General features: G+C 38.9%; 1 protein-coding gene across 3 annotated transcripts in view; it reads right to left on the reverse strand.

Moving 5' to 3' along the window:
* KIAA1328 (KIAA1328 ortholog) overlaps positions 1 to 26,471 on the reverse strand; it is a 171,596-nt gene that overhangs the window by 107,866 nt on the left and 37,259 nt on the right. Inside the window, exon 1 of one of the 3 annotated variants that reach the window (XM_038125886.1) lies at positions 1,830 to 3,020. The exons of the other annotated variants lie outside the window; for them this stretch is intronic. Within the exon in view, the coding sequence (XP_037981814.1) occupies positions 1,830 to 2,048 (219 nt within the window). The 5' untranslated portion in view covers positions 2,049 to 3,020. Of the gene's footprint in view, positions 1 to 1,829; positions 3,021 to 26,471 lie in introns of those variants that run through there. 3 annotated transcript variants of the gene reach the window in all.

The following is a 26,471-nucleotide window of genomic DNA, read 5'->3' on the forward strand; positions in this document are numbered from 1 at the left end:
ATATTTTTTACAGTATTTTGACACATAAAGCAATGGGTTTTATTTTCTGCCTTAATATTTTGCATATCAATAGGAGAGAGATACCGTGCCTTTTGGGAAAGAAGCAATATGTATGTCATTCTGATTTCCACCTGCAGGCTTTTTTCTCCCTAACCAAAGAAAGGATTAAAATAATGCAGCTTCAACTACTTACATATGAAAAGTCATATGAATAAAAATAAACTGCTGGTATTAATGAATTAACATCTAAAAGGAACACTTTAAAATATAAACTAAGATATTCTAAGCTCTTTCCTTTAGCATTTAACAATTACATACTTCATTGGAAGCTGACCCACATTCAATTTTAAAATACTACTTGGGTTTAACACATACAGTCCAGTGCTTTGAAAATTTCATCTCAGAAGAGCAACAGGACTGAATTTTAGAAATCAGACCATCCAGGCACAGATCAAAGTCAAGCCTAACATGTTTCTTCTGCCTTAAAATTAAGAGAAATAAAATAAGTGGTTTGCCTCTATGTGAATCATTGTTCTGAGAAAGGGTAGAGACTAGTAACTTCTATGAAGGTTTATTATCTAAACTCTGAAGTTGCTGCAAAGACTGAAGGTAATAAAATATTTTATGAACAACTTCACTTTGCTCGTTCTTATATAACTGAGTTTATGTGGACTCCCTGGCACAGTGATGCTAAGAACCTGTAGGGAACTTTCTGCACATCCACTTTTCGTGTATTAAAGAAATCATCTGGTGAGAGTCTGAACCTTATGAGCCTTCAATTCAAAACACAATTTCCTTCTGATCCAAATGCCTTAGGAAGCACAATTCTGAAAACACTATAAAGAAGCAAGTCACATACAATAAGACAGAGTGATCTCCAATCTGAAGCCCAACAGTTACATTTTAATTTACACTTGAATATTTTAATGTTGTTATCCAGTCAGTAAATTAACTCAAGATGCAAGAATAAAAAGGGAAGATGCATAGGGAAAAAGGTCACAAGGTCCACAAAAGTTAAGAACTTCACTTCTGTTTGAAGCATCAGCATTATGTTGTTGAATGCCACAGCTCTCATATAAAGGAATTGCTTAATACATTCCCATTCTGTTTGAAGGGAAATTAAATTTACATTCTTTGGGAATATGGTATTGTAATTAGTTCATGACTTGATTACACTTTGAAGTGAGCCGAGACTGCATATGGTGCATACAAATTAGTCAAGTTATGGTTACCTACCTACAGAAAAGCTACTGAGTTAAGAAAGTTAGTGACAAAGCCAGGGCAGTCCTTTGGAGCTTTCAAGAAGCATACAAAAAACACCAAATTCCAATCCAGTCTCTGGACTCCCAAATGTCAGGTGTGAACAGAAATAAAAAACAGTTTCCTAAATAGCTGAAGAGTTGTTTTCAAGAAAATAATCTTTCCATTTCCACCTATAGCACCTGTAGAGCCACTGTTAAAACTGATCCCAAAGAAAAAGCCACAAAAGATACAAGATTTCCTACCCTAGTTAAATTCACCACTATAATTTATCCTAGTACTTGTAATTTAGTAATTTCTTTTATAGACAGCCTAAGTTTTATATTATCTACCAAGATACTCTGTTCCACACAGACGATGAAATTCCCAAGTTCGCTTTAACACACTGGAAAACATTGAGATGCACAATGCAAATATAGTGCATCTAAAATTGGCCAAAGAAGAAGATAGCCCATATGATTTGATGAGAGCAAGGAAAGCATTTAAACCTAAAACTAATTCCCAATATAGCAGATAAACTCAGAGAAGTCTCTAACATACTTTCAAATTGCAAAAGCAGTTTAGGATACAGGATTTGATCCTACGTGTTGAAAAGCCTTTCCACAGAATATGCCAATCAAACTGGACAGCTTATCTGCCATGTTCTCTGGTTCAAAGGTGGGTAAGGACAAAAATATCATACACCATCGTATGCCAGCAGATGTGCCTGGATCGATAAATGCAAATACCATCTCAGAGCTTGCATTTTCTATTCCAAGTGGAAAGCACATCTCCACCCTTATCTTCATTAATACAAACAAAAGAATACTTACACAAAAAAAAAAAAAATCCAAGATTTATTTTACAGGCTGGCTCTGCTCACAACTTTCTTTTACTGAAAAGGAAAGAAGAACATAGCACAAAAAAGACAAATTATGCCATTGCATATACTGGCAAAAATATGCATTTTCATAATAATGAACATAGGGGATCTTATGAGACGAAAAACTAAGAACCTGAATACACAAATACAGACCCCACAGATCATTATAACAAGATACTGATCCTGGCATGGGCCATGAAAATTTTTACTTTTAGCATAAGAACTGCAGTGGCAGGAGACTTTCCTCACTGGCAAGAAGGAATTTGTTCAGAACATACTTGCTCCTTTCAGGAGAGCTCTGCCAATGACTATAGTGACTTTCAGAATTTAAAGACTTCCTTTGGCATTTGCTTAAACAGCACAGCTACCCGGCCTCTTCCACTAGAAACTGTGAAGGAACTTGTTACTTATGTATTTGTCTACCCGCCAGTTGATGTACCATGCATTTTTTATGGAAGAAAGGAGCCTGGAGATTCAAACATAAACAATTTCTGTGCGAAACAGTCCCAGCACCTGAGAACAACTCCACACATTTCATCATGTACGAGAGAAAACAATCACAACCTGCGCTGTGTGAGAACACAAAGCCAAAAAGAGGCATTGTACCGATCACCATCCACGCAAAACCGGCGCTATTTTTCCTTCTACATATTTAGAGCGCAAAATTAAACAAATAAAAGGAACACTGCATAATTTAGCTTTCATTTTGTATCAAATTGCTCATAATTGTAACCATAAAACGATAATATTGTGCCATATGTGCATCCGCAGAGCCGGCAGCGGCGCTGACCGGCCCCGGCCGCGCCAAAAGTGGGGCTGTGGCGCCACCGTGTGCCCGCGCCGGGCATTGCCGCCGCCCGGCCCGCGCCGCGCACCCGGGCGAACGCTCGGGGTTCATTTTCTCACCGAAAAGCATCGCCTTGCCCCCTGAAAACGCGCCGTGCAATCCTCCCGCTACTCTTCTTCCTCGAATCACACTCTGCCGCACCCGCAGAGGGAGTCACGGCTTTATGTGAAACATCCATCGCTGGGAACGTTTGCTATTTCAGTTGCAGGCCTTTGTGAGAATTAAAAAAATTTTTGCAGCAGCCCCTGTTCCCGTTTACACAAAGCCATTTGTCATCTCAGTACTACTCGATATTAAAACAGACATGTTCCTTACTCTAATTTGACAATGGAGCTCCTGGCAGAAGCCCGAGGAGAGATAAGATGGGAATTGAGGTATCTGAGAAAGGATGCTCAGCCTCTTATGTTCAGACACTGTAAGAGGAGTTATTTAACAGGATAAATGTGAGCTCAGAGTCAGAAGCGTGGAGAAAAGGGGATGAAGAGGCAAAAGAAAAATGGAATGTAAAAGCTGAACTTACTGAGAGCAGAGCTACAGCACCTCCATCTCAATTAAAGAACATGCATAGTAAATCAAAAAGGTGTCTGCTTTGCAGGGAATGAGAATGTAAGATCACAAAACATCAACTTGTTTTATAACTAAGCTAATCAGGTTTGGTCTTGGTTCCAATCAGAATGGGGATCACCTGAGAATACACAACGGTGTCTGTCTTGTTGCTTCCTTGCAGGAAGCAATCAATCATTGCTTTTAATTTTATATATTTGATGTCTCTCACGGAACCTTTCCCTTCCCCTTAAACAGGAATAATGTTGATGGAGAAAGGCAGTCTCCTTCAGCCCAGCCCCCACCACCTTCAGAATGAGAAAGTCCTCATTTGGGTCCTTACTGGAAAGGAAGCCCAGATGCCTGGATAAGTTCCTATTTGCTGCTTCCTAACGCGGTTGCCACTCTGTATCTTCCACAGCGGGCATCAGGCTTCAGTATTTAAACTTTCTTATCTCCTCTTTTTAAACCAGAACATAATCAGACAGCACCATGCAGATTTTAATCTGACTGTTGGCAAATGGTGCAAGAGGCAAAATGAAAATCTGTAAATGTTGCTGGACAAAAATATAAAAAATAAATATCAGTGAACCAAGGGATCTTGCCCTTCTTACAGAACTGTCCTCAGCACTATAGCTACAAGAGCTAAATGTAAAATCACAATGTAAAAATCACAGATCATTCTAGAATTTTTTTTTTCCTTTAAAACTATTGCTATTTTGACAGTCTTTCTAACCTTGTTAGAACACAATCTGTTTGCATGATGTAGATGAGAGAAATGCATTGCTTCTTTTCGTAAGATACAGCTGAGGTCAAAACAGACTCCATACCAGCACGCTAATATTAAGGAAGGTCCTCAAACCTAAAAAAGGGAAAATATTGCATGATGGAATACTGAAAAGATCTTTTCCACCATGTGCTGTACAGATCTCTAATGTGGTAAGGACATCAAAATGACAAAGATCCCACAGAGTTGGTCCTTTCTTGTGAAATCTGACTTTAAACATGCCAAACTCAGAAGCACTGCTTTCACTGAACTGAGGCCAGGGAAGGAAAGATTTAATAACAGCCTCATTATAAGGTTCATTGTTGTAGGACTATTTAATATACAAGATTAACACATCTTATCTCCCACTTTCACTCAAACCTATTATACCCCTCATTAATACATGCACATTTCTACATCATTTACAGCACTCAGGAATCAAATATTACTGTCTGAAACAGGGTGTGTTCTGCTGCTCTTCCTGGTGATAGGCACTTTTTGCAATAACAGTACTCAAAAATAAGTCTCACAACTCAAAATTAGAGACATGGGTAGGTAAACAGGGCTGTCTAAAACTGGGAGAAATATAAAACAAAAATCATTTGTTTGGCCAACACTCTGGATTTTATTTCTTGATTTTGGTTCCCTCACACCCAAACCATTCAAATACTATATGACAGGAAACTTCTGCTTTCCCAGCCTAATGAATAATGGTATCCTTTCCTCCTGGCAATCTGAGATGTAGAAGTAGGTAAAGTAACCCACAGCTCCTCAAATTAAGAGGCATTTTAAAAGTCTTCAGATCTGGTTGACCAGAGAAGAAAAGGAAGCTGTAAGGTAAGAACAGTACAATACTTCCCCAGATTACATTCCTTTGTCCACAGACATAGCAGGGCAGGCCAGAACAATGTAAAAATTAAAATTATATGAAGGGGACAAAAAATATCCACTGCTATGCTTTCAGAAGACCAAAGGCTGCGGGTTGGCCCCTATTCTTGCAGGACCTGTTATGAGTTTGCAAGCATCTCAAGACAGAGAAAATGCATTTGTCCAGCAACTGAGCAGATCCAGGGGCCTACAGGCCCTCCTGTGATCCCCTAAGCTGTGGAACTGCTCTCCACAGGAGGCTGCAAATGTTTGGGGGACTTACCTAAACAAATTCCTAAAAACAAGAACAACAAAAATACCATCTAATGTTATCAAACACAGAGAAACATTCTGACTGCAGTTTTTATTTACAGGTTTCTGGGCATTGTGAGACTTTGTGGGGCAAGTATTATCCCACTCTTACACTTTGCTACACGCTTTTGGCCACTGACAGTATTCTAACACTGCACTTTAGTTCAGTACATATGTTTTATATTTTCATCACACTACAACTAGTAAGTTAAACATACTAAAACATTCTAAAAATAGTGAAGATACGTCTTCTCCAATCATCTGAGGAGAATTGCTACCCCTTGTACATCGTTAGAAAGTATGTTTACAAAATTCCCTTTCCCTCACACCTTACTTTCTGAAGCCACCCTAGGGTAACAAAAAGGTTTTCAAATCAAATGGTTAATATTTATGGAAGAGAAAGGACCTGGAATGATTCTCCTGAGAAGTACTGATAACAAAGACTTAACTTCCACAGGCCAAATGTATACCTCCCAGGACTTTTTCTACTGTTCTTGGAGATAAAGATGTTTACTCTGGCTGATTAATTTCATATCAGAAAATGTGATTTGCTGGGACAGGCCAGGGTGACCCATTCACACTGAACTTCAGGTTTTTTGGAATTGTCCATTATTTCAGGTAAAAACTGTTATGAGGTATTGGAGTTGCTACCTCCTGCAAGAAAAAACACTCATCCCTAAATCCTGACATTTATTACCACTAAAGAAGAGCTGACATCCTGGAGGTCTTCTTACAAGGAGCATACCAAGGTACACAGCTGACATGTATGGACCACAGAAGTCCCAGGTATTGGTGGGGAAGAGAGAAAACCTTTTCCCCTTAGCTATGACTTCTTTTTCCTCCCACAATAGTTCTCCACTCATCTCAGAGAAACATTGCTATGTGTTAGCCTTGAGGGTATCAGTGCCGGAGGGCTGTTACTCCCGAAGACAGGAATTCCTGAATCTAAACTCAAAAGTGCTCATCAGAAGCAAAAATAGCTGAAAAGAGTTTGCATAAAGACAGTTACTGGCAGCAAGAAAATGATACTTTCAGATATAGTCCTCTCACAGGATTAATATTTGAGTAAGCAAATAGTTCTTTGGCAAATTCTTTACTTATTGCAATGCAGTCAGAATCACAGTGAGATGACTCCATGCATACAGCGACTGCTGATAATGCAGGGATCACCACGGATGCTTAGAAGGGCTTAGTCAACTCAAGAATGGAATAGACCTCCTTGTTAAATACATTCCTGTGGTTATATTAAATTTTTGAGCCAAACCAAATACAACATAAGGAAATGGGAAAAAAAATCAAACACTGAAAGGTTTTAAACAACAGAGGCCTAAAAAAATCAGAGAAATTAGGGGTATTTTCCAGACATAAGGTGATCAAGGTAACCTGCACACCAAGCTATATGGGAATGCCTATTTCCAGCCAACAAGAAGGAAAGGAAAACTACTGTATATGAATACCTTGCAAGGACCCTGGATTAGTATGACCAGTTTTCAGGAAAAAACAATAAAATTAAAGAAACAAATAAATAAATACAGACAGCTACCTTCCTTCCAAAAGTTCAAAACAGAAGACAAATAAGGGGCACAAAAGCACCGAACGTTTAGTCAGATTTTCTCACTGATAAACATCATGGAAACTATGGAGCCCCCAAAGATTTAACTTCTTCAGTGCAGGATTAATTTAGAAGCCAAAACTGTGGCAGAGCTGCTCAGTACCTCTCCTTAATTTCAACAGGTCAAGGAAACATCCATACCTTTTCCATCTCAAATGGAAGCTTATTCCTGGGAGCTGTCTGTATATATTTATTTGTTTCTTTAATTTTAACAGCCAGAAACCTTCATCATTGCAGTATCTCAACAGCTCATGGGTACCAACAGACTTCCTGTCATTATCCCTGTATGCTCACTCTGCAGGGAAGGTCACATATGATATGGGGATAAGTCTGAGATACAGACAAGGTATGTGATTTACAGGACTTCACAGAAGCAAGAAAACCCACGTGTATCAGACCTGAGAGTGCTTCCACAGCAGCCTGCAGTGAGTGCCATTCTGTCAGCACCATTCTCTCAACTGTGGCACTCCATGCTGCTGATGTGGCTTTCTGGGCAGCCTCCCAAACAGTCCAATCCCTAGTTAAACCAGGAAAAAGGGGATGTGCACTTTTTTTCAAGTTTTCATGAGTAAGACATTTCATATTCTTGCCTTCCCCTTCCAAGGATTAAGGTGAGAAAGAACTGAAGCAAAATACAGACAAAAATTAAAGCAGTAACTGTACCATAACACAGCTGCCTCTGAAGCAAGAAGGAACAGACAGCACCAAAACATCTTCAGATCTGACAGGTTGCTCTGCTACCAATCTGCACAAGCAGGTGAGACATGTCACTCCATGACAAGTATCAGAAATAAAGGAGCTTATTGCAACTTCTGGTGTTTTATAAGATTTCTCTCTATTGTGCGAACGGAGACAACAAGCAGTTCTAACAAAACATGGGTAGATTTTTCTCCCCTGAGCTGCAAAGCTTTAAAATTAGCACTTTGTCTATGCTTGTTCTTTTAATGTCTGCATTTATTAAGGAGCAAAACAACCATGCATCTGAAATGCCAGAGAAATATGGATCCATAAATAATGCCACATTCCTATTCACACCTAATCTAAATATTTATGTAGTAATTTACCAGCAAAAGATGCAAACTATTCTTTAAATGCTACATTGTATTAAAGGTTAACCACGTGACATGTTTTATTATAAGGCTCTGAATTATGTTTAACACAAATTTTTATTTCCAGTGAAAGTTCTGGTGTTGAAATGGATGGACAGGGACAAGGAGTTTTAGTCACCTCTAAAAGACAAATGCTGAAGTTTGGACTTCTTCAGTATTTTTTCAGTCCACATAGCCATAGGCCATGCAACTCAGCAGCACACTGACTGGAAGAGGAAGAGCCACCTTCTCCACAACTAGAGGAGCTAGAAACAGCTCTATCAGGGAGGCTTGATGCTTACAGCAGGCCTGTTGGTGCAGAGTTGCACTTGGAAACACAGCCCCTACTGGAATCAGAGCCAAATCAAAAGGGCAGTGCATGCACCCGCTGAGGGAAGTGTAAAATGGAACAGGAGAACTGCCCCCAGTACAAGCACGTGCCCTCAAATTTCACAGCTGCTAGACGCAGTCTCACCTCAACAGTGAGGTAACACCTCTCTGCCCAGTACCTTACACAGGAAATTCATGATCCATTCCTCACACAGTCCTACAAAACCCAGCTTCTCTCTCACTTCATGTCCTGCTAGAGTCATCATGACATATTTATGGCCATAACTGTTCTTTTTGGTTCCTCCTTCAGCTCCCACCTTTCATGCCTTCTGTTCTTAAAACCTTTCATATTAGACATAGTTTCCAACTTATCTTCTATTTTCTCTCTTATACAAGGCTTTCTTTAGAAATATTACTCTGCTGACTTCGTTTCCAATTCTCTTGATCTCTACATGATCTTCCACATAGAACACCTTCTTCATGTCATCACTTCCCTCAGATTCAAGACCTTTGAAGCTCACTGCAGACTCAGCCATGCAGGAACTGATACAAAGATTTCCCTGTGTTTTCTGTTTTCATGAACAGAGCCTCTTCCATTTACATTATACTGAGAGAGATCCACTCTTGTGTGACTTTTTGAGCCTATAATGTGCCATAGTTTTCAAGGCCATAAAACGGAGGGTTAAAAAAAACCCCACACTTAAGTTTAAGTAGTGTTCTGGGAGCTAAATATCTTCCAACTTGTAATATAAGAAGAAAATGAACACTACTGCCAGTGTGCCACCTCCTATACTCCTAAAACTCTCATGAGAAAAGAAATTCTCCAGGTCTAAGCACAAGGTATTCACAAATAAACATCATGACCCATTTCAAATGTCCGACTTCTTCACATATCCTTTGTGACTGTTAAAGCAGATACCTCTAACTCAACAGCAGAAAAGGCTCACTTTCCCACAAAGACCTAATCAGGCACAGCAACATGAGATGTAGTAATGCTCCCTGCTTCAGCAAGAGATGAAGTGCAGACTTATTGACAGAATCTGCATTTTTGGTTCTCATGTGCTCTGCCTGAATAAGCTCACCAATCTGAGGCAACAGTTTCAGACACTGGTATTTTGAACACCACTGGTCTCAGGGACTATCCTTTTTCTGCACCTCACTGTATTTAGATCGAAGAAACCTTGGCAAAAAAACAGAGGAAGCTGGAAGCATAAATGTTCATTCTTAAGTTGCAGTAAAATCTTTCATTTCAATGATATACAGAAGTACTTGGAATGTATTACAGCTGATAAATGCAGAAATGAGGTATAGAATACTACTGAAAATAGACCTTATTTGTATGCACGCCATACAAATATGTTAAAATACGTAGTTAAATATGCTGTTGGAGTTAAGTAGCTTTCATAGAAGAGAATCATTGCAATTATCAGTGGTAATAGCAAATCCTCTCTGATACAGATGTTTACTTCCTGTTCTAAGAACTAGGGCAGGAAACAGCCATGTTAAAAATATTTGTATAGCATCAGCCATAGTGTTCCTATTTGTTACAGCTAAGTGTACAACCTGTAACAAAAATAGATAGTTTTTTCTTCCTCCCCCTCCAGCATAACTTAATATATTTAAAACCTTTAGTCAACAACCAAATGCCTGCTACCATATTTTGGCACAAGCTGTCTCTAACTACAGTCCTATCTCCTCAGTTAACAACTGGAACACAGAATTAGTCATCTCTAGGAAACAGATAGCATTAGCTTTTCATCACAAAAAGCTCAATTAAAGCCCATTTGAGAGAAGCTGAGCCACTTCTTTATTGCGTTTTTTTCTTCCCCCTGCCTCTTGATAGCTAGGCTGAACCTAAATATCATTAACTGCTGTGAAGGCTAATATGCAAAGCCTAAGTACAGACCTGACTATGGCGAGTGCCTCTCTCAGTTCTGATGCACCAGGGGAGGGAGGAGAAAAAAAGAAGTCATCCACATACAGACACAGTTTCTTCCCCATGCCCCCATGTTTACCTCTTGCCAATTTCTTTCATAAAATGGGAGAGGTGTAACTGTCTATTCAATTTTTTAAATTTCACTGTGTGCCTTCTGTTTCTTAGAACATGGCAAATACTGTCTCTACACTATATCCCTAGTACTTAGAATGCAAAACACTTTATGACACTTCTAGCTCTGGGAGAAGAGAAAATGAAGCATGAAATAAGAAATATACTAGCAGAACAATATTCATTGACACTGGTGAATCTGTATACTGCTGCATTGGGAAAGTATTAGTATTTGGGGTTTTAGGCTTTTTTTTTAATATGTTTGCCCAGCTTGTCTGATGTCAATGGTATGTCTGCCCTTGCAGCTTTTCCATGTAACATGAAACTGAGATGCCAAATTCATCAAATTATGCTTAATTCTGGCAGATTTATACATTCTCATTTAAATGACTAATATTTTTAAGCTAAACCATATAATTATCCTCACAGTTCTTCATAAGCCCCCCACCCCTGAAAAAACACAGTCACATTTGTTGAAAGGTCTGAGCCCAAACACGGAACTAGAAATCTTTTACTCTCCTAGCAAGAGTCTAAAACTAATAATAATAATATTTTATTTCCTACCAAGGGTCAAGGCAACAGACTCACAAACAATAAAGCCATAAGCATGGAACAAAACACATAAAAGAACGTCTTGGCTGACCAAAAACTGACTTTGGTTGAAAAAATATTTTACAAATTATTCTTTGTTTCTTGTAGCTGGTACTGAAATTGAAAGAAAATGGCACAAAAAAGAAGAAAAAAAAAATCCCATTCTTCAAGTCCATTATGACCAGCAATACTCAACATGCACTAATTCAGTCAGCCTCACACTAATACTAGATAATGTGTCCTTGCACTGCTGTTGATATACAAAAGTTAAAATTCCTGCATAAATATACACAGGCAGTCACAGGACTCTAAAATCTGTCACATTCAACAAGTAAGAGTTGGGCAAACAATAATTGGAATAAAATGCATTGCAAAAACAGAATAAAGAATAAAGACAGAATAAAAACTGCTTTTCAGAGCAGACTTCTGAACCTCAGTCCCAGAAGAGCAGTGATGAGAATCAGCTGTCTACAGCATATCCTGGTCTGGTGTGTGGCAGGAGAGGTATGGGAGCCTCCACACCACCATGCCAGAGAAAACGTAGAGACTGGCACTGCTGCAGCAGGTATCAAAGCAGAAGCAGATTTATGTATATCAGGCTAATCAATACTAAAATGGATCCTATCTCAGCCACCTAGTGCCTCATGCCAGGAATTCAAATAGTCTGAAAAGCCTTTCTTTTGGAAAACAACTGGCACAACACCCTTCAGATGCCACTTGTACTGCTGCCACCTTCCTCACAGCTCAGGGAAAATTTCCCTCTTATTCTACCTTTAATGGACAAACCTTCCATGTACTGTAGGAAGGCACAAGACAGATCAGCACATCTTTGGGTGAACTAGTTAGAAATTTGGCTAAAGTCATTATTGCTAGCTGACAAAAGCTTAAATCTTTTACTAGTGATTTGTTTGAATTATACACAGACTAATGTAATAGGTAACTTGGAATATGCAGCCCTGATTTACCAGGGATTCTCTCATGAGGAATTATTAAAAGTAAAGAAGGTACAAACTAAGTGACAATGAGCAAAGATAAATGTCACAGCACTCACTACCAGCAGGCCCAGTGTAACACTGACTGGGTCAAAGCCACAGCACTGGGCATTTACAATGTACATACATAACAAATACGTAAAAATCACTTTGTGGTTTTTTTTATTTTCTTCCAGAGTCTCGGGGAGGGACCATTCCCACCAGTTTCATCTCTCTTCAAATCTCTGGACTCTTTTTGAAGGGACAAGCTGGTATTTAATGGTTTCTAAACCATTTTCAAAGCATACCACTTTGGTCTCAATATATTTTCAAAGGACAAAAGGAACTACCTCAACTACCTTATACATGCAAAAAACCCAGCCATAGTTATAACTGTACAACACAGAATACCATCAGAATTTTCTCATATTTTGCAGGCACTTTAGTTATAGACCACCACAAATGGACAGTTGTTTTTTTTTTATTCCACTTCCTTAAGGCAGGGGGGATGCAAAACCGTCAGGGGAGGCAGCAAAAACAAAATATGACTTTCAACACCCAGAGTAGAACATGCAATGTAGCTAATGCTTTTTTTATTTTCATCCCAAAAACTGATGGGGTCTTATCTACAAGAGATAGGATTGGGAAGAAAAAAAAAAAAAGGTGCTTAATGCATTCTAAAAAAAAAGGTACTTAATGCATTCTTTGCATTAAGGATAGTATGAATTTGGTACAAGTGTCTTGTATTTCCTGCTACATAAATGAAGTCATTGACTAAGAACCCCAAAATAATCTCATGCCACAAACACCACACACCACTCATCACAGCTGAGATGCTGACATTTGCTGCAGGGCTGGTAGTGCTGCACTCAACTTAGGTACATAATCCACCTCTTCTCTAATTTAGCTAGAATCTATTCTAGTCTGTACAAGAACTATAATCTTAACTGCAGAATATGTATATTTTTCCCTTGATTGCGTCTACTTGTTCTTTCAAGGGCATTCCCATTAGGAACAAACACTTCTCCATCCTCTCTCCCCCTGAAAGCAGAGTGAAAATAATCCTATCAAGGGAAACTTATTACTGTTTCCAAATTGCGCCTGGCTCTCAGCAGGCACACTCTCCAGGCAACAGTTTTGCCGCTACATTATAACTAATTTTTTTTTTTTCCACATGACATTTTGTACTGTAAGTAGGTAGAGGAAGGACAGATATATGTGGTTTGGGATAAGAAAGAACCTTCCTGAGCCAAGCAAAAAAGCAGTGTTTCCTCACACTCTGCACCCTCCTGCAAAGAAATTTTGTTCTCACTCTTCAGAATGATTTCTTAGCACGTTGCACCATGGTCAAAAACAGAGCCTTTCACAAATTAACGCTGCAAGAGACAGATGAAACCTGTAGTTTGTTCAAATTTGGAGCTCCTGGCTGCAGAGGGTAATGAAGAAATAAAATGAAAGAGGGGAAGAAGGAGAACAAAAGAAAGCCCAAAGCCATCGTTCGAGTCCCGCCACCCGGACATGGCACTCGCTGTCCAACGCTGCCACCTGGCGGCCACACAGAGCGGCTGCACAAACGGCTCGGGAGCGTCACCCCCGCGTCCCCTTCCACAGCCACCCGCTCCCGGATCATCACGCTGGAAACACAAAACCCCTCTCCGCTCCCCGTTCCCTTCGTCTTTATGGCTTTCTGCAATCCTTCCAAACAGATTCACCAAAACGCTTTACATAAATTGTTCCCAGTACAAGGAAAAAAAACCTCAAACCAAGACATATGCAATGGAATTAAATGTAGCACATGTGATTTTTAGTGAGTAGATAAAGAGCAATTTTTAAATTATTTCAAGCTAAATCCACTAAAGGCTGCTTCAAGATCAATTAACAAAAATGCTTCAAAGTCACAGGCCATTATTCCAGACAAAAGGAAACTTACCCAAATACATACCAAGGAATTTATGTATAATTTCTAGCTTTTTAAACAGAACATGGACAAACACACAAGTCTTACTGACATAGCCACATGACATTTAGCAGGATGAGACAGCCTCCTGAATCAAGAGAAAAAAAACATCGTATCTTAACTAATTCTTCTGACTAAAATAATCAAGGGAAATAGATACTTCCTTGGGAACAGGACAGAGAGCGCACAAGAATTGTACAGTAACAACAGAGCACCACTTCAAAATCAGATTGAAGAGAGGTCAGGAGCTAGATCCCAGCCTTTAATCTGCAAATGTAAGAACAGCAACTCTCAGCCTTCCTAAAAGAAAGGTCATACACTGCCATTCTCTCTCCCAGTAACCCCTACGGCCCAGCTCCTCCTTGGGAGATTCAGCTTAAGAGCAGGTTCAGCTGAGAGGTATTATTTAACCAGATCACACTCACCTGGACATTATCCCGTTCTGCATTTCACAGCATCCCAAAGGCATTTAACCAGCCACATCAATGTCCTTTGCCACCACATGCTTTCACACTCCTAAGCTGAATAAAGTTCTTGCTCCTCACCACATCTACACATGCACCAGGGAGGACCCCTCACACACCAAGCAAAGGCATTTTTGAAAAGCTGGACCATTCCTCTTGGTTCCAGAACCCAGGGGTGCAACCCTCACAGATTCACAGCATCCATACTCTTCCTGCTCATGGGAGCGAGGAAAAAAAAATTCTACAAAACCCACAGCAGGTTAATGTTTTAGGAAAATGTACTATAGGCTTGACATGAAACAAAGGCTCTGTTAAAAGACAGCAAAGCAGCATCCCAGGCTTATTCTCCAGCCAAGGCACAGCTCCAACTTCCCATTTTTTGCACAGCACCTTTTCATGTCAAATACAACACAATTGTATGATACTTGCTTAAAAATCGTTTTGGCCATCAGGGAGTAACACTTTACAACCGGAGTCCAAAGAAGTAGTAAGAATTATGCCATAGCTGAAGTATCAAATTAGAAAAAAATACTGATGCAGTCAGTTCTACAGGCACATACACTGTCAGGAATGACAAAGCTTTGAAGCCATGAAATCCTCTTTGAAGCTTGGCTCCAAGCAACTATGATTTTTTTAAGTTTCAACTGTTCTAGATTACAATTTTAAGTGAAAGGGCCTGGCAAGCCTGAAGCACTTGGAATAAAATAAATAAATAAATAAATAAATAAATAAGTTTTTTAAAATATTGAAAACTGAGACCCTGAGATTTAGCACCAGCTTCAAAAAATATAAGATGACTTATGTCAGGCTTCTTTGTTTGATTGTATGGGGAAAGCACATGCAGATATTTCTAAATAATTTAAATACTGCAGCTATGGATAGCCATACTGCTGCATCTCAGGCCTTTTTAATTCTGATTTCTTTTTCTTCTGACTAGAAAATATCATTAGGCTGATTTTGATATTTCTTCTCATAATTCTCCAACAATAGGCTGACCTTGGTCACTGAAAGTCTTCCTCTGGTTAAACGAAACAGAACACTTTATCCTTATGAACTTGCTGCATCCTTAAATACAGCACACAGTCCCTGAATCCTCATTCTGATGCCTCTTTGTTCCCAAAAATGTCACAAGTCAGGAGGACAATCAAAATCAAATCACTTTTCCCTCAGCAGGTCTCCGTAACACATTCAGCTTGCTGTGTTTTCTGTTGTTTTAAATCTGTAATGTCCTCTTCAATTTGTAAATTTTTAATTGGAACCACAAGACATGCAATTGTTCTCCCATTTCTGTAACTCTTGGGAACCTCATACCACCATCGTCTTGTTACTGAGCATTTTGCTCCATAGGCTCTGCCAGTTTGATTGCAACTATTTTCACCACCTTTTTTTTTTTTTTTTTTGTCTCTACATTCAGATTTCTACCTTCCTATCCACATCTGCAGGTAAACTTCTATCATTGTCCACTGCCTGTATCACTCTAATATCTACTACCTTGGAAATTCAGACGCAGAACAGAAAGATTGTACCTGCTCCAAATAATTCACACTTGAATACAATCTTTGCAGTAAACTTTGCACCTTATTTCTTTCCTCATCCTGATCATAAAACAACTGCTGGAGTTTGTATTTTCTCTGAATGAGATTCCCCAAACACATCCTGATTCATTCGGCTATAGGAATTCATTATTTTAGTTCGATCTAATGCTCAATCTTGATTGTGTCTGTGTCTCAGCTGTCATTTCTTGGCTTCTCCACCTCGTCTTATCACTTCAGGGCTTTACTTCTCCACCTTGCTACCCCACAATGTTTTCTGCCTTTACTCCCATTGCTCTCTGGACTTCAAAGAGGACCTGTATCTGCTTTCAAAGATGTTCTGCATAGGCATTAATATCAGATTGCCCTCATCACTAATGCTGACCCTACAATCTCATCTACTAAGTTTCCATTTTTAATTATCTTGATTTGCAAGATATTTGGATGGCAAACATCCTAGTAAAAATTCTGTAAATACACATGTCTAATATAAAAGCATAAATACAGCTCTGAGCAATTCACATTTGAACCAAATAAACTGAGGCTGCAAAAGTAGAACACCAGCACTTTGAGCTAAGTTTTGGCTGAAACTGGGGAGTAGACCAGACGTCTCCAGTGTGCCATGTTCAGCATGGCTCACATGGCTGCAATAAGAAGCAAGCAGTGCTCCAGCAAAATATTCCAATCGGCTTTCAAAATAAATCTCAAGTAGGGGGTGTAATAATCAAGTTGGTAAACTCAATTTGAACATGAAACGTATTGATTTCTTCTGTGGCTAATCACCATCGTGATTCTAAATTATAAAGATCAGAAATTCTCTTCTCCCTGAATGCATACAGTAAATTGCAAACCAACAACAGCCCACAGAGCTGTAATTGCTATCCTGACAGGATAAAAACGCCTACTCATCCTATTGTTTTTGTGAGTCCATCTCCTCTCCCCCCCTCCTTTTCCTCTGCCTTTTATTTTATCTGTTTTTTCACCACAAATGTGAACTTTGGGGATAGAAAAATGAAGAGTGTTTTCCAGATGTTTCCCACAAAATGTAGTGCTTCATTTGACACTCCAAAAACCTGCCCTTTCCTGCAGTAACACACTGCGCATTCTCAGGTCAGTCACAGACTCATGGAATGGTTTGGGTTAGAAGGAGACTCCAAAGATTACCTAACTCCAACCCCTACCATGGGCAGGGACCCCTTCCACTGGATCAGATTGCTCACAGCCATATCGAACCTGGCTTTAAACACTTCCAAGGATGGGGCATCCACATCTTCCCTGAGAATCCTGTGACAATGCCTGGCCAACCTCAAAGTAAAGAATTTAATATCTAATCTATTAAACCTATATTTTCAGTTTGAAGCCATTCCCCCCTGTCCTGTCACTACAGGCCCTTGTAAATAGTCTTGCCTCATCCCTCATCCAAGTTCACGGTCAATAACCATGACTAATGAACCTCACATATTAGTGTTACTTCTCTATAACCTGTGCTCGATTCAACTGAGTATTTTCATGCATTCTGTTAATCCCACCCCTCTCTTGGTTTTTGGTTTGTTTCTTTCAAAGCATAGTCATCCCATTTCAAGTTACTCCTAAAATACAGATTTCACCCAAGTTCTGCAACACTTAACTAATCCATGAAGATAGGCAACTCTCCAGTATCCCAGAAGGTAAGTGAGCTAATATGTATGTCTCAAACACCAACAACCAGATGGCTGTGGAGCCAACCAAGGATTTTTGGCAACAACAGACAAGAATTGCTGCTAATAACCAAGGATAGCTGGTATTAACACACCATGAGAAAAAAACAGGATGTGGATGGAGAAGGGAGCATACCGGGATAGGGCAGCACATTTCCAGGACAGACATGCTTGTCCTGGCACCTAAAGATCAGGACAGCACAACACAACACGGCACAAGTGTAAGAATCAGGTCAAGAAGCAGGCATGGGCTGTAGGGGGATACAAAGACCACCAAATACCCTGAAGCCTCCAACCCATTTCCAGACAGGTCTGCAAGAACTGACTGCACACGACTACAAAATTACATTAGAAATTTACCTTCAGTGTGGGAAAACTCATCTATAAAAAGGTACCCCCACAAAGCCCAGGACCCTGTGTGTGCACCCCAGGACCCTGAACACCCCATCAGACATCAGCAATGGAGTCAGGATCTCTCTGGTGATCTCTCTTTCTCTCTTTCTTTCTCCCCTCCTTTAATTCATATCTATCTCCCTCTCTCTTCCATTTTACCTTACCCCTTTATCCTAAACCCACTGCCATGTGCTTTTAGCAGGCCAAGGACTGACATACCACTTTTCATGCCAACTGTGTAATTTATTAATATAACTTCGTGACTGTTTGCAGACCCTTTGACTCCTGTTGTTCCTTTCAACCATGACCTACAAATCTTGGGTGCTCCCTTCCCCGTAAGAGTGGGAGATTCCCAAAATCAGAGATATGAGAAGAAATACAAACTCTGACTTGTAAGATCTATCATTAATATCATTAACCAGTTTGGGGTATTTTGCCACATTTCTATCCACAGATTTCACTTTCAGTATGTTCAATAACCCTGAAGGATTCAGAGTTTACAAGCCTGAAATGTTTAACACTTTACACCATACTATACAACTTGGATTATTTTTCACAACTGTATTATTCTGTTTTTTTGCCAAATTTAATATACCATATTCCACTGCCTTGGTTCCCAAAAGAGCATATCCGTTTCATAAGGGTAATGCCTCATGGAGTTAATGTCTGTATTATCTGATGTAGAAAAACATGGATAATCTTAACTAAGTGTGTCTGACAAGACACCCGTGAAAAAAAGCCTTGCACATCTTAGTTGGGATTACTGCAATACAAAGGTGAATCCTGTTTGAAGACAGTATCTCTGAGTAAAGTACAGAAAGGTCCCAACCTCAGGGTGGAATGAACAGCAGAATTTTCCTTTTTGATTTTCTAAGAGATATCATTATACAAAGCAATAATGTTGATGCTGTTCATTCAGAAAAGAATCTGCCACCTTCAGAGATCAGGACACACAATATGGGCAATTAAGCTTTAACTGAGATTTAGCTCAAAGTAAGCATGGATGCAAATTAAAGTATGGCAGTCTAGAGCTTACTAGAGGTCCTGAACTATGACCTTCATCTTTAATAATTAGACAAAGAATCACAAAGATCATTTTCTGGTAAAGAGCTGTCTGAAAATTGCAGGAGGAACAAATTTTAAATATCATATCTTCACTTATTTTCTGCATAATCATCCTCTAAGAGAAAGTAATGATGGAAAGAATGGAATGTATTTTTGTAGAGGGATAAGATAGCACTCAGTGTTTCTTCTCAATATTTACCACCAGAGAGCTTGCATCACCCTGTATTAACCTCAAAACTAATATTTAAGCATAACTGACTACTTCAGACAAAATCAAGAGAGGAGAAAAGCAGCTCATTTGAAAAGAACATCCTGCCTCTAGCATAGAACACAGCATTCTTGTGCAATCAGAGTAGATGATAACTTTGGCAAAATAATTGTACTTTTAACCAGGGCAACAGAAGCATTTTCCCCCCCAGGTAATCCCTCGCCACTGGTGCTTTACCAATTCTGTAAGAATAATCTAAACAGAAAGGCTTAGAGCACAGTAGCTGTCCACTCTCCAGCATCTCTCACTGCTCAGAGAACAATCTTTCATCCTCATCCTTTCGACTTTTTGCATATTCAGCTGCATATTCCCTTTCAAAACAAGACTGGTTGTAATTTTAGCAAATTCGAAGTCTTAAGTAGGAAGATACAGCTTAGGCATTAAAAACCAGAGGGTTGCCATTACTTGAAAGGAGTCTGTTGGATGCCATTGTCGCCTGCATTTGCACAGATGAGCTGCTAATGAGAGAATTCAGGCATATTTTCATTTGAACTCTAAAATGTCCTCAAAAAGCTCCAATTCTGTGCCAGAAATTTCATCCTCATGGGTTTAAGCAAAAACAAAGAGGAATTCATTTGCATTCTCTACACAAACAGTTTTTAGCTAGCAGAAGGCCATTCCCTGATGTCAAGGAAAGAGGACTATTTTGCTCATATCACTCTTTATCCACAACTGTCTGCCTGCTCATGTGAGGGCCACACCAACTTAATAATTCTAAAGTTTTGATATAATAAAGAAATCCTGCTGATAATTTGCATTCAATTTTAAAAGAGAATTCACATTTCCCATACCTTTCACTGTACCCAAAACCACTACATCTCTCCATCTGCCAAACTGAGGCTTCTGCATTTTAGAACTGTTCCATGAGATCCCTAAAATTTAGTTCTTCTGTTGGGCCTGGATCTCACCAGGCAGGACGTCTGTCTGCCAACGGCAGCTTCCCGCTGAGAGGTAAGGAAAAGTGCCTTAGCATTATGCACTTGATCCATTCTCCCACTACATAATTCCAGCTAGAACAGAAATCTCTGCACCTCCCACTAACCATGCAGGCTGGGTCACAAACCTCTCCACAGGCATGCAAGTCTTTTCTTTCCTTCCCTGAGCAGGAGGGAAGGAAGCAATATTTCCTAATCATTGCAAGGATATAAAAGCTTTACATACAAAGAAAAGTTACAAAAGCATACTCCAAATATTTTGAAGATGGGTGCATTGCTCCAGAGAAGTCTTTGGACACAGTCTCAATACATACATACATTCATACATTCCTCACAGACACAGCCACCAATCAACAAAAAAACCCTCTTAACAGAGGGAACAAAAATGCAATTATTAAAACAAAAGGAAGGGCTGCTCTTGGACACTCTGTAGTAACTTAATTTAAGGAAAGTTATCAAGGATCTCTAGACAGAAACCAGAAAAGCCATCAGTCAGGTTCCTCTGTGTTTTAAAATGACTCCTCCTGGAAGAACATACAAGCATTAAGATATTTTCTCTGACGTAAATCTCTCCACCTACTCAAGGACCATGTTGCCAAAGGTGACAGATACCATATTGCACTCACTGTATCTCAACTAGACAATAAATTAAGTTTGTAACATTAAGTTGTTCAAGAACAAGATAAAATATCAGCAGCCACACATCCAAACAGATACTTAACATGGAAATGGCAGAAGGCACTGTTTCAATTTACACCACTTGATTTTGTAGAAACCCTAAAGCTGTCTAAGGAATTAATGTCCGTGTGCAGACAAATGGAAAATGCCTAAATGTTCCAGGAGAAGATTAAGGCTAAGTCTGAAATGAAAATATAGGAAGACAAAAGCAGCAGTAACTTGCAAGACCCATTGTCAGATGGGGTCTTGCAAGTAACAAAATGACACAGTTTGACATAAGCAGGTTTAATAACACATCTTAAGGAAAGGGACTTCAAAAACAATACTGGATGGGGAATCTGAAGTTCCCTTTCTCTGTGAGCAAAAGGGTGTTTTTGCAGGCTGCTGCAGGCCGTCCTAATTGGCAGTAGATCTCATCTTCACATGGTTTTGAATGAAGTCCTAGTCCTTCTGCCTTCCGTGAAGGCAGAAGTTTCCTCCCAGAGTTTTACTGTGCGAGCTCAGAAATTAAGACCAAAAAAATCAAAGGAAAACACAAGCGGCAGAATAAAGACGTCTGAATTTTAAACATAGTCCTACTACAACCTTCCTTTAATATGTTGAATGAATTCTCATATTTCTATTTCATTTTCTTCATTTTTATGAAGATGAGATGGCTGCAATACATTTTAACTCACAGAATGGGGACAGAATTAAGAGCATTTGCAAACCACTGATCTCCCAGAACGAAAGGACCTAGATTAGCACAACACATTATATCAATCCTTAGAACAAGCTGATTTTAAGTGAGCAGCAGCATTATGTAAATTAGTTACAGGAAAGAAATTAGAAGAAGAAGATTCAAAAGGTTTGAGTAAATATAAAGTTTAGTACAGATATACACCTACTGGCTCCATAAACAAATTTTCTATTTTCACACACTAAATGGAAGCTACTGCATTTCCTAATTATATTGCAAAAGAAGATGATCATTCCATGAAGTTCCAACTACATTATTTCAATTCAGTAACCCTGCATGTTCTCATAAAGCCTTGAAACATTTCTATAGAGAGACATACACAACACATCACCTTTCTAATTTTATAAACACTTAAAGAAAAAAGCCATGATGCATACAAATCCAAGTTTCAGGCTATTTTTAGAATTGACTGCAAAGTACAAAAAACACCTGAAATTTCTCATGTCCTCAACAACACTATCCCTCTTCCTTGAAAATGTAAGTATAATTTTGCTATTCATAAGACACAACAGTTTCCCAGTTCGTGCAGAATTCAACAATGTTTTTACAAGCCAAACAATTCTTAGAATTGCCAAAGTTTGTGTACTCTCAAGGTAGATTGCATACTGCTATGCCCAGAAAGTAAAGTATTCATCAGGTTGTTCCCATGGTTTGTCCTTTGGAAAAGGAAAACGTTGCATGGGAAAGAATATAAAATGCTAGGTACAGCTTAATATCCATAATTCCATGTTTATGCATGCTTATCCAGATCACAAAAATAAAGTGATAGCAAAAAATAAATCAGTTTGACCTGCATAACCAGGGCATAGCTGAGAAAAGGTCTATTTTCAGGATGGTCCCATGGAAATTATTAAAACTAGTTACAGAAATTAAAGATGTGTGAAGGTGCCTTTCTAGGATGACAAGCCTATAATTATTGCCTAGACAAGCAATAATGACAAGCCTAGAATTATAGTTTTAGAACAGAAATTCTTCTATATTCTCAAGCATTTGTGTGAGATGCACAAAAGTGGTCTCTTTCAGAACACTGAATACCTTCTCTGCGGCTCCTATGACAATAATGTAAAGGTGGTCAACTTCACTGAAATATATCAAAATCTAAGGCAAAATAAATGCAAACATTTTAATTCATCATTACAGTTCACAAGAAGAAAGTAACAAGCAGCAAGGCACGCAAAAAAATCAGAGCTCAGTACAAACATTACTCCAGCCATACTACATATTCTGTATGACTAGCAACACAATTTACTAAAACCAGTAAAATAAAACCATGTATAACTGAAAACGCCAACACTTCAAAAATCTGCAATGAACTTATTAAAACCACATAAGCAAAAACCTCACTAAAACCTACCATAAAACTCCTGGACTGGTTTCACTAATAACCCCTCCACACTTGGGGTATTTTGGCTCATGTTACTGCATATTAAGGAGAACAAGAAACTACTCGTGCTCCTTCTCACATCTCTCATTAGCTGTAATTAACATATCCATACTTCATGTATCCTGTCTCAAACTGTCATATGTTCTCTTGAAAAAAATTTTAACTCCTAGGGCCTCTAACAGAAGTCATGGCAACCTGGGAAACATAAACCATAATTCCTCCCCTGCCCTCTTTGCCTTTATATTCAGGCGACTGCCTGGCTCCTTCATTTGGGAACCTTGACTTAAACAAGGAGATGCATGCAATGAAGCAGTATAAATCAAAGCCATCTCCATTTCTGTGCATGTGCCATACCCATAACTGAATGCAGCACTCTTCCAGAGGGCACAAAAAGCTTTCAAATACCACCAAAAACCATACAAGTCAAACTTTTCCACTTTTTAACGGGAACAGCTGCAAATATGCTTCAGACTGGCATTTAAAGGAAACTTAAAATGCTAACTTGAAATGTGGTTCTTCTTTTTGCCCAATCGAAAACTCAAGCAAGTTTACTTTTTAAGACAGAATATGCGTCTGTCCTCATCCATTCACTCCCACTTACTGATCTCTACCCCTCCCATCACAAAACCCAGAATTCCATTTGTGATCCGCAGAAATTCAAGACTGGAAATTCATGAGGCTGACTACCAGAGAAAGGGCACCTTTAAAGAAAGAAAAAGTAGAAAAAGTTGTATTTGGCATAACAGCTCCTCAGCCCATGACTGCTGGTTTCACCTTCCCATCATGAATTGCTAATACAATGCAAATAAAAATACACACACCACTGCAACCCGACAATGTTTTGTTCACACATGCACACAATTAAGCAAAACAACACAGTTACTAGAACATGAACTTCTGTCACTGACTGTCTTCTAAATTAATAACATTAATCTTCAATGTTTGTTATGGTAGTCCTGTAATACGACTTGAAACAGATCCCTACACATCTATTAACAAGTGAATAGAAGTCTCTTCTATGCCTGTAATGTTCATTATAGGATCTCAGTTCTGGTCAAATAAAACCTTTAGACTGAATTTTTTGCCTAATTAGGAAAAGATAAAACTATTTTGCTTATGAAGGACAGATCTGCCATTTGAATGCACGTCTGTAATACAAGCATGGAAGTTAGAGAAATATAAAATAGTATGAGAATTGCATTACATTCACATAAAGGGTAGTTTAATAATTCAAGGTTTATTTGGATGTTTGTTTGCAACTGTAGGAAAGGTCAGACCTTATATGAATAAGGTATTAAGGTTTGCACATAAAGTCTAAGGTAAGGATAAGTAAAAAGGCTTGTTTACCATGCAGTTGCTCAGTGCTGTAGAGAGCTAACATTTTTAAAACCAACGCAGTGATAACAGCATGGATTACTGAAAGGACTCTGCATAGAGATCAGCACACATGCATCAGGAGTTCAACTGAAAATCACAAAATCTGTTAACACACAGATTGTGGGAAGTTTTACTGTTTTAAGAGATATGTGGCTTTGACTTACACTTAACATCCTTATTTCAAATTTCTTATTGCTCTTCCTTGCACTTCTTGGATTTAGTACTTTACAAGACAGACTCCCATGAATTTGCATTAAACACTTCCCACACTGTTTAGTGGCAGTCAGATACAACAAATTGTTAAACTTGGACCTGGCCTGTGCTGTTCAGAAGAGAACTTCTTACACCAATAAGCATCTACTTTGGGCGTCCATAACTGGATGCAGCAATAGATATATCCAAGAAGATGAAGAAATGCATACATCCTGCTGCTCCGGGATGGCTAGCTAAGTATTTGAACATATACCTGTGCATATTCAAATATGCACATGTTTCCACATTAAATAAGTTCAAACCAACTTTTACCAAAAACACTTCCTCAAAGAAGATAGTGGGACACCAAAAATAATCAGTCTAATAGGAGCAGGAACAAAGACGTAACTTACTAGCAGCCAACAGAAAAGAAAAATATTCCATAGTTGCAGAAAACAAAAAAAACATGTTTCAGGAAAAGCAAACTTTGGCCTCATACAGAAATGCTTCCAAATCACCTACACTACCTTGGAAGAAAGGAAACACAGAAATTTCTAAGCTTGAGGAATAACTATTTCTGTTTTTCTAACCCAAATTTCACTGATCAAATTCACAGAAATCTTAGTAAAATAATTTAATTTTATTCAATCCCTTTTGCCTCTTGATCCTCCCTACATCCTCTCTGTATCATCCTCAAGGGTCTACTGGTAGGAATGGCAGCACCATAAGCTAACAGAAGGGACCACAGCATCAGGCAGGTCAGCTGCAGGTAGGAACACCTGGACCATCTGCAGTATCTCCACCCCTTTTTCAGATGTGAGGGGGGAGCAGAGGACCCCCACACTGGCTCAGCCAACAGCCAGGCTGCAGAGCAGGTGCTTTCAGAACAGAGTCACATCAACGCAGCCCCAAATGCAGCACAGGGCAGGCATCATCTGTGCAAGGTGCACATCCATTAGGAAGGATTTAACCAGTCTGCACCTACTTTAAGCAAGGAGCTGCAATTATTTTATCCTGTGGTTTCCTTTACTTACTTGCACTTTCACATCATCACGATTTTGTTCTGCAGTTTAAACATGATTCATACCCTCAATTTAACTTTGATTCATAGTTTCTAATAACATCAGTCCATTGTCCAAACACTGCAAGGGGATATTAAACAAGCTTAGACGGTCTGGGGAATTTGCCCACCAACATTAAACACAGAATAATTGGTTGCCATAATATTGTTTTAGATAAGAGTTTCAGATAAACAAAGTATAACTGTAATGTCCCTGCTCTGAACCAAGAAAATAAAAAAAAATTCAACAACTGTTGGACAATATTGCAAAACCTTGTATTATTAAAACACATAAATGGTTATAGCTTATTCCAAAGAATTGTTACCCAATTTCAAATTATATAAGAGCAGAAAAACAATCACAAATAAAAATTTTGAGTTTTATGAGTGGGTACTGGCCACAGCTCAATGTGAAGCTCTATTGTCTTTGTCCAGACTCTATAAGCTAGCTTACTAGCTGCAAAATTACATCCTCAGGAGTTTAGGTTAAATTGTCACTGGTTTGGAAATGTAGGCATCTGGTAATACACATACACACACACACACACACACAAAATAAAATTACACTATGCCTAATAGGTACCTAAGTTAGTTTTGAACTCTTATTAATGATACACTCCTCTGTAGAGCACAG

Source organism: Motacilla alba, chromosome Z (assembly GCF_015832195.1).
Source record: "Motacilla alba alba isolate MOTALB_02 chromosome Z, Motacilla_alba_V1.0_pri, whole genome shotgun sequence".
Taxonomy (NCBI): domain Eukaryota; kingdom Metazoa; phylum Chordata; class Aves; order Passeriformes; family Motacillidae; genus Motacilla; species Motacilla alba.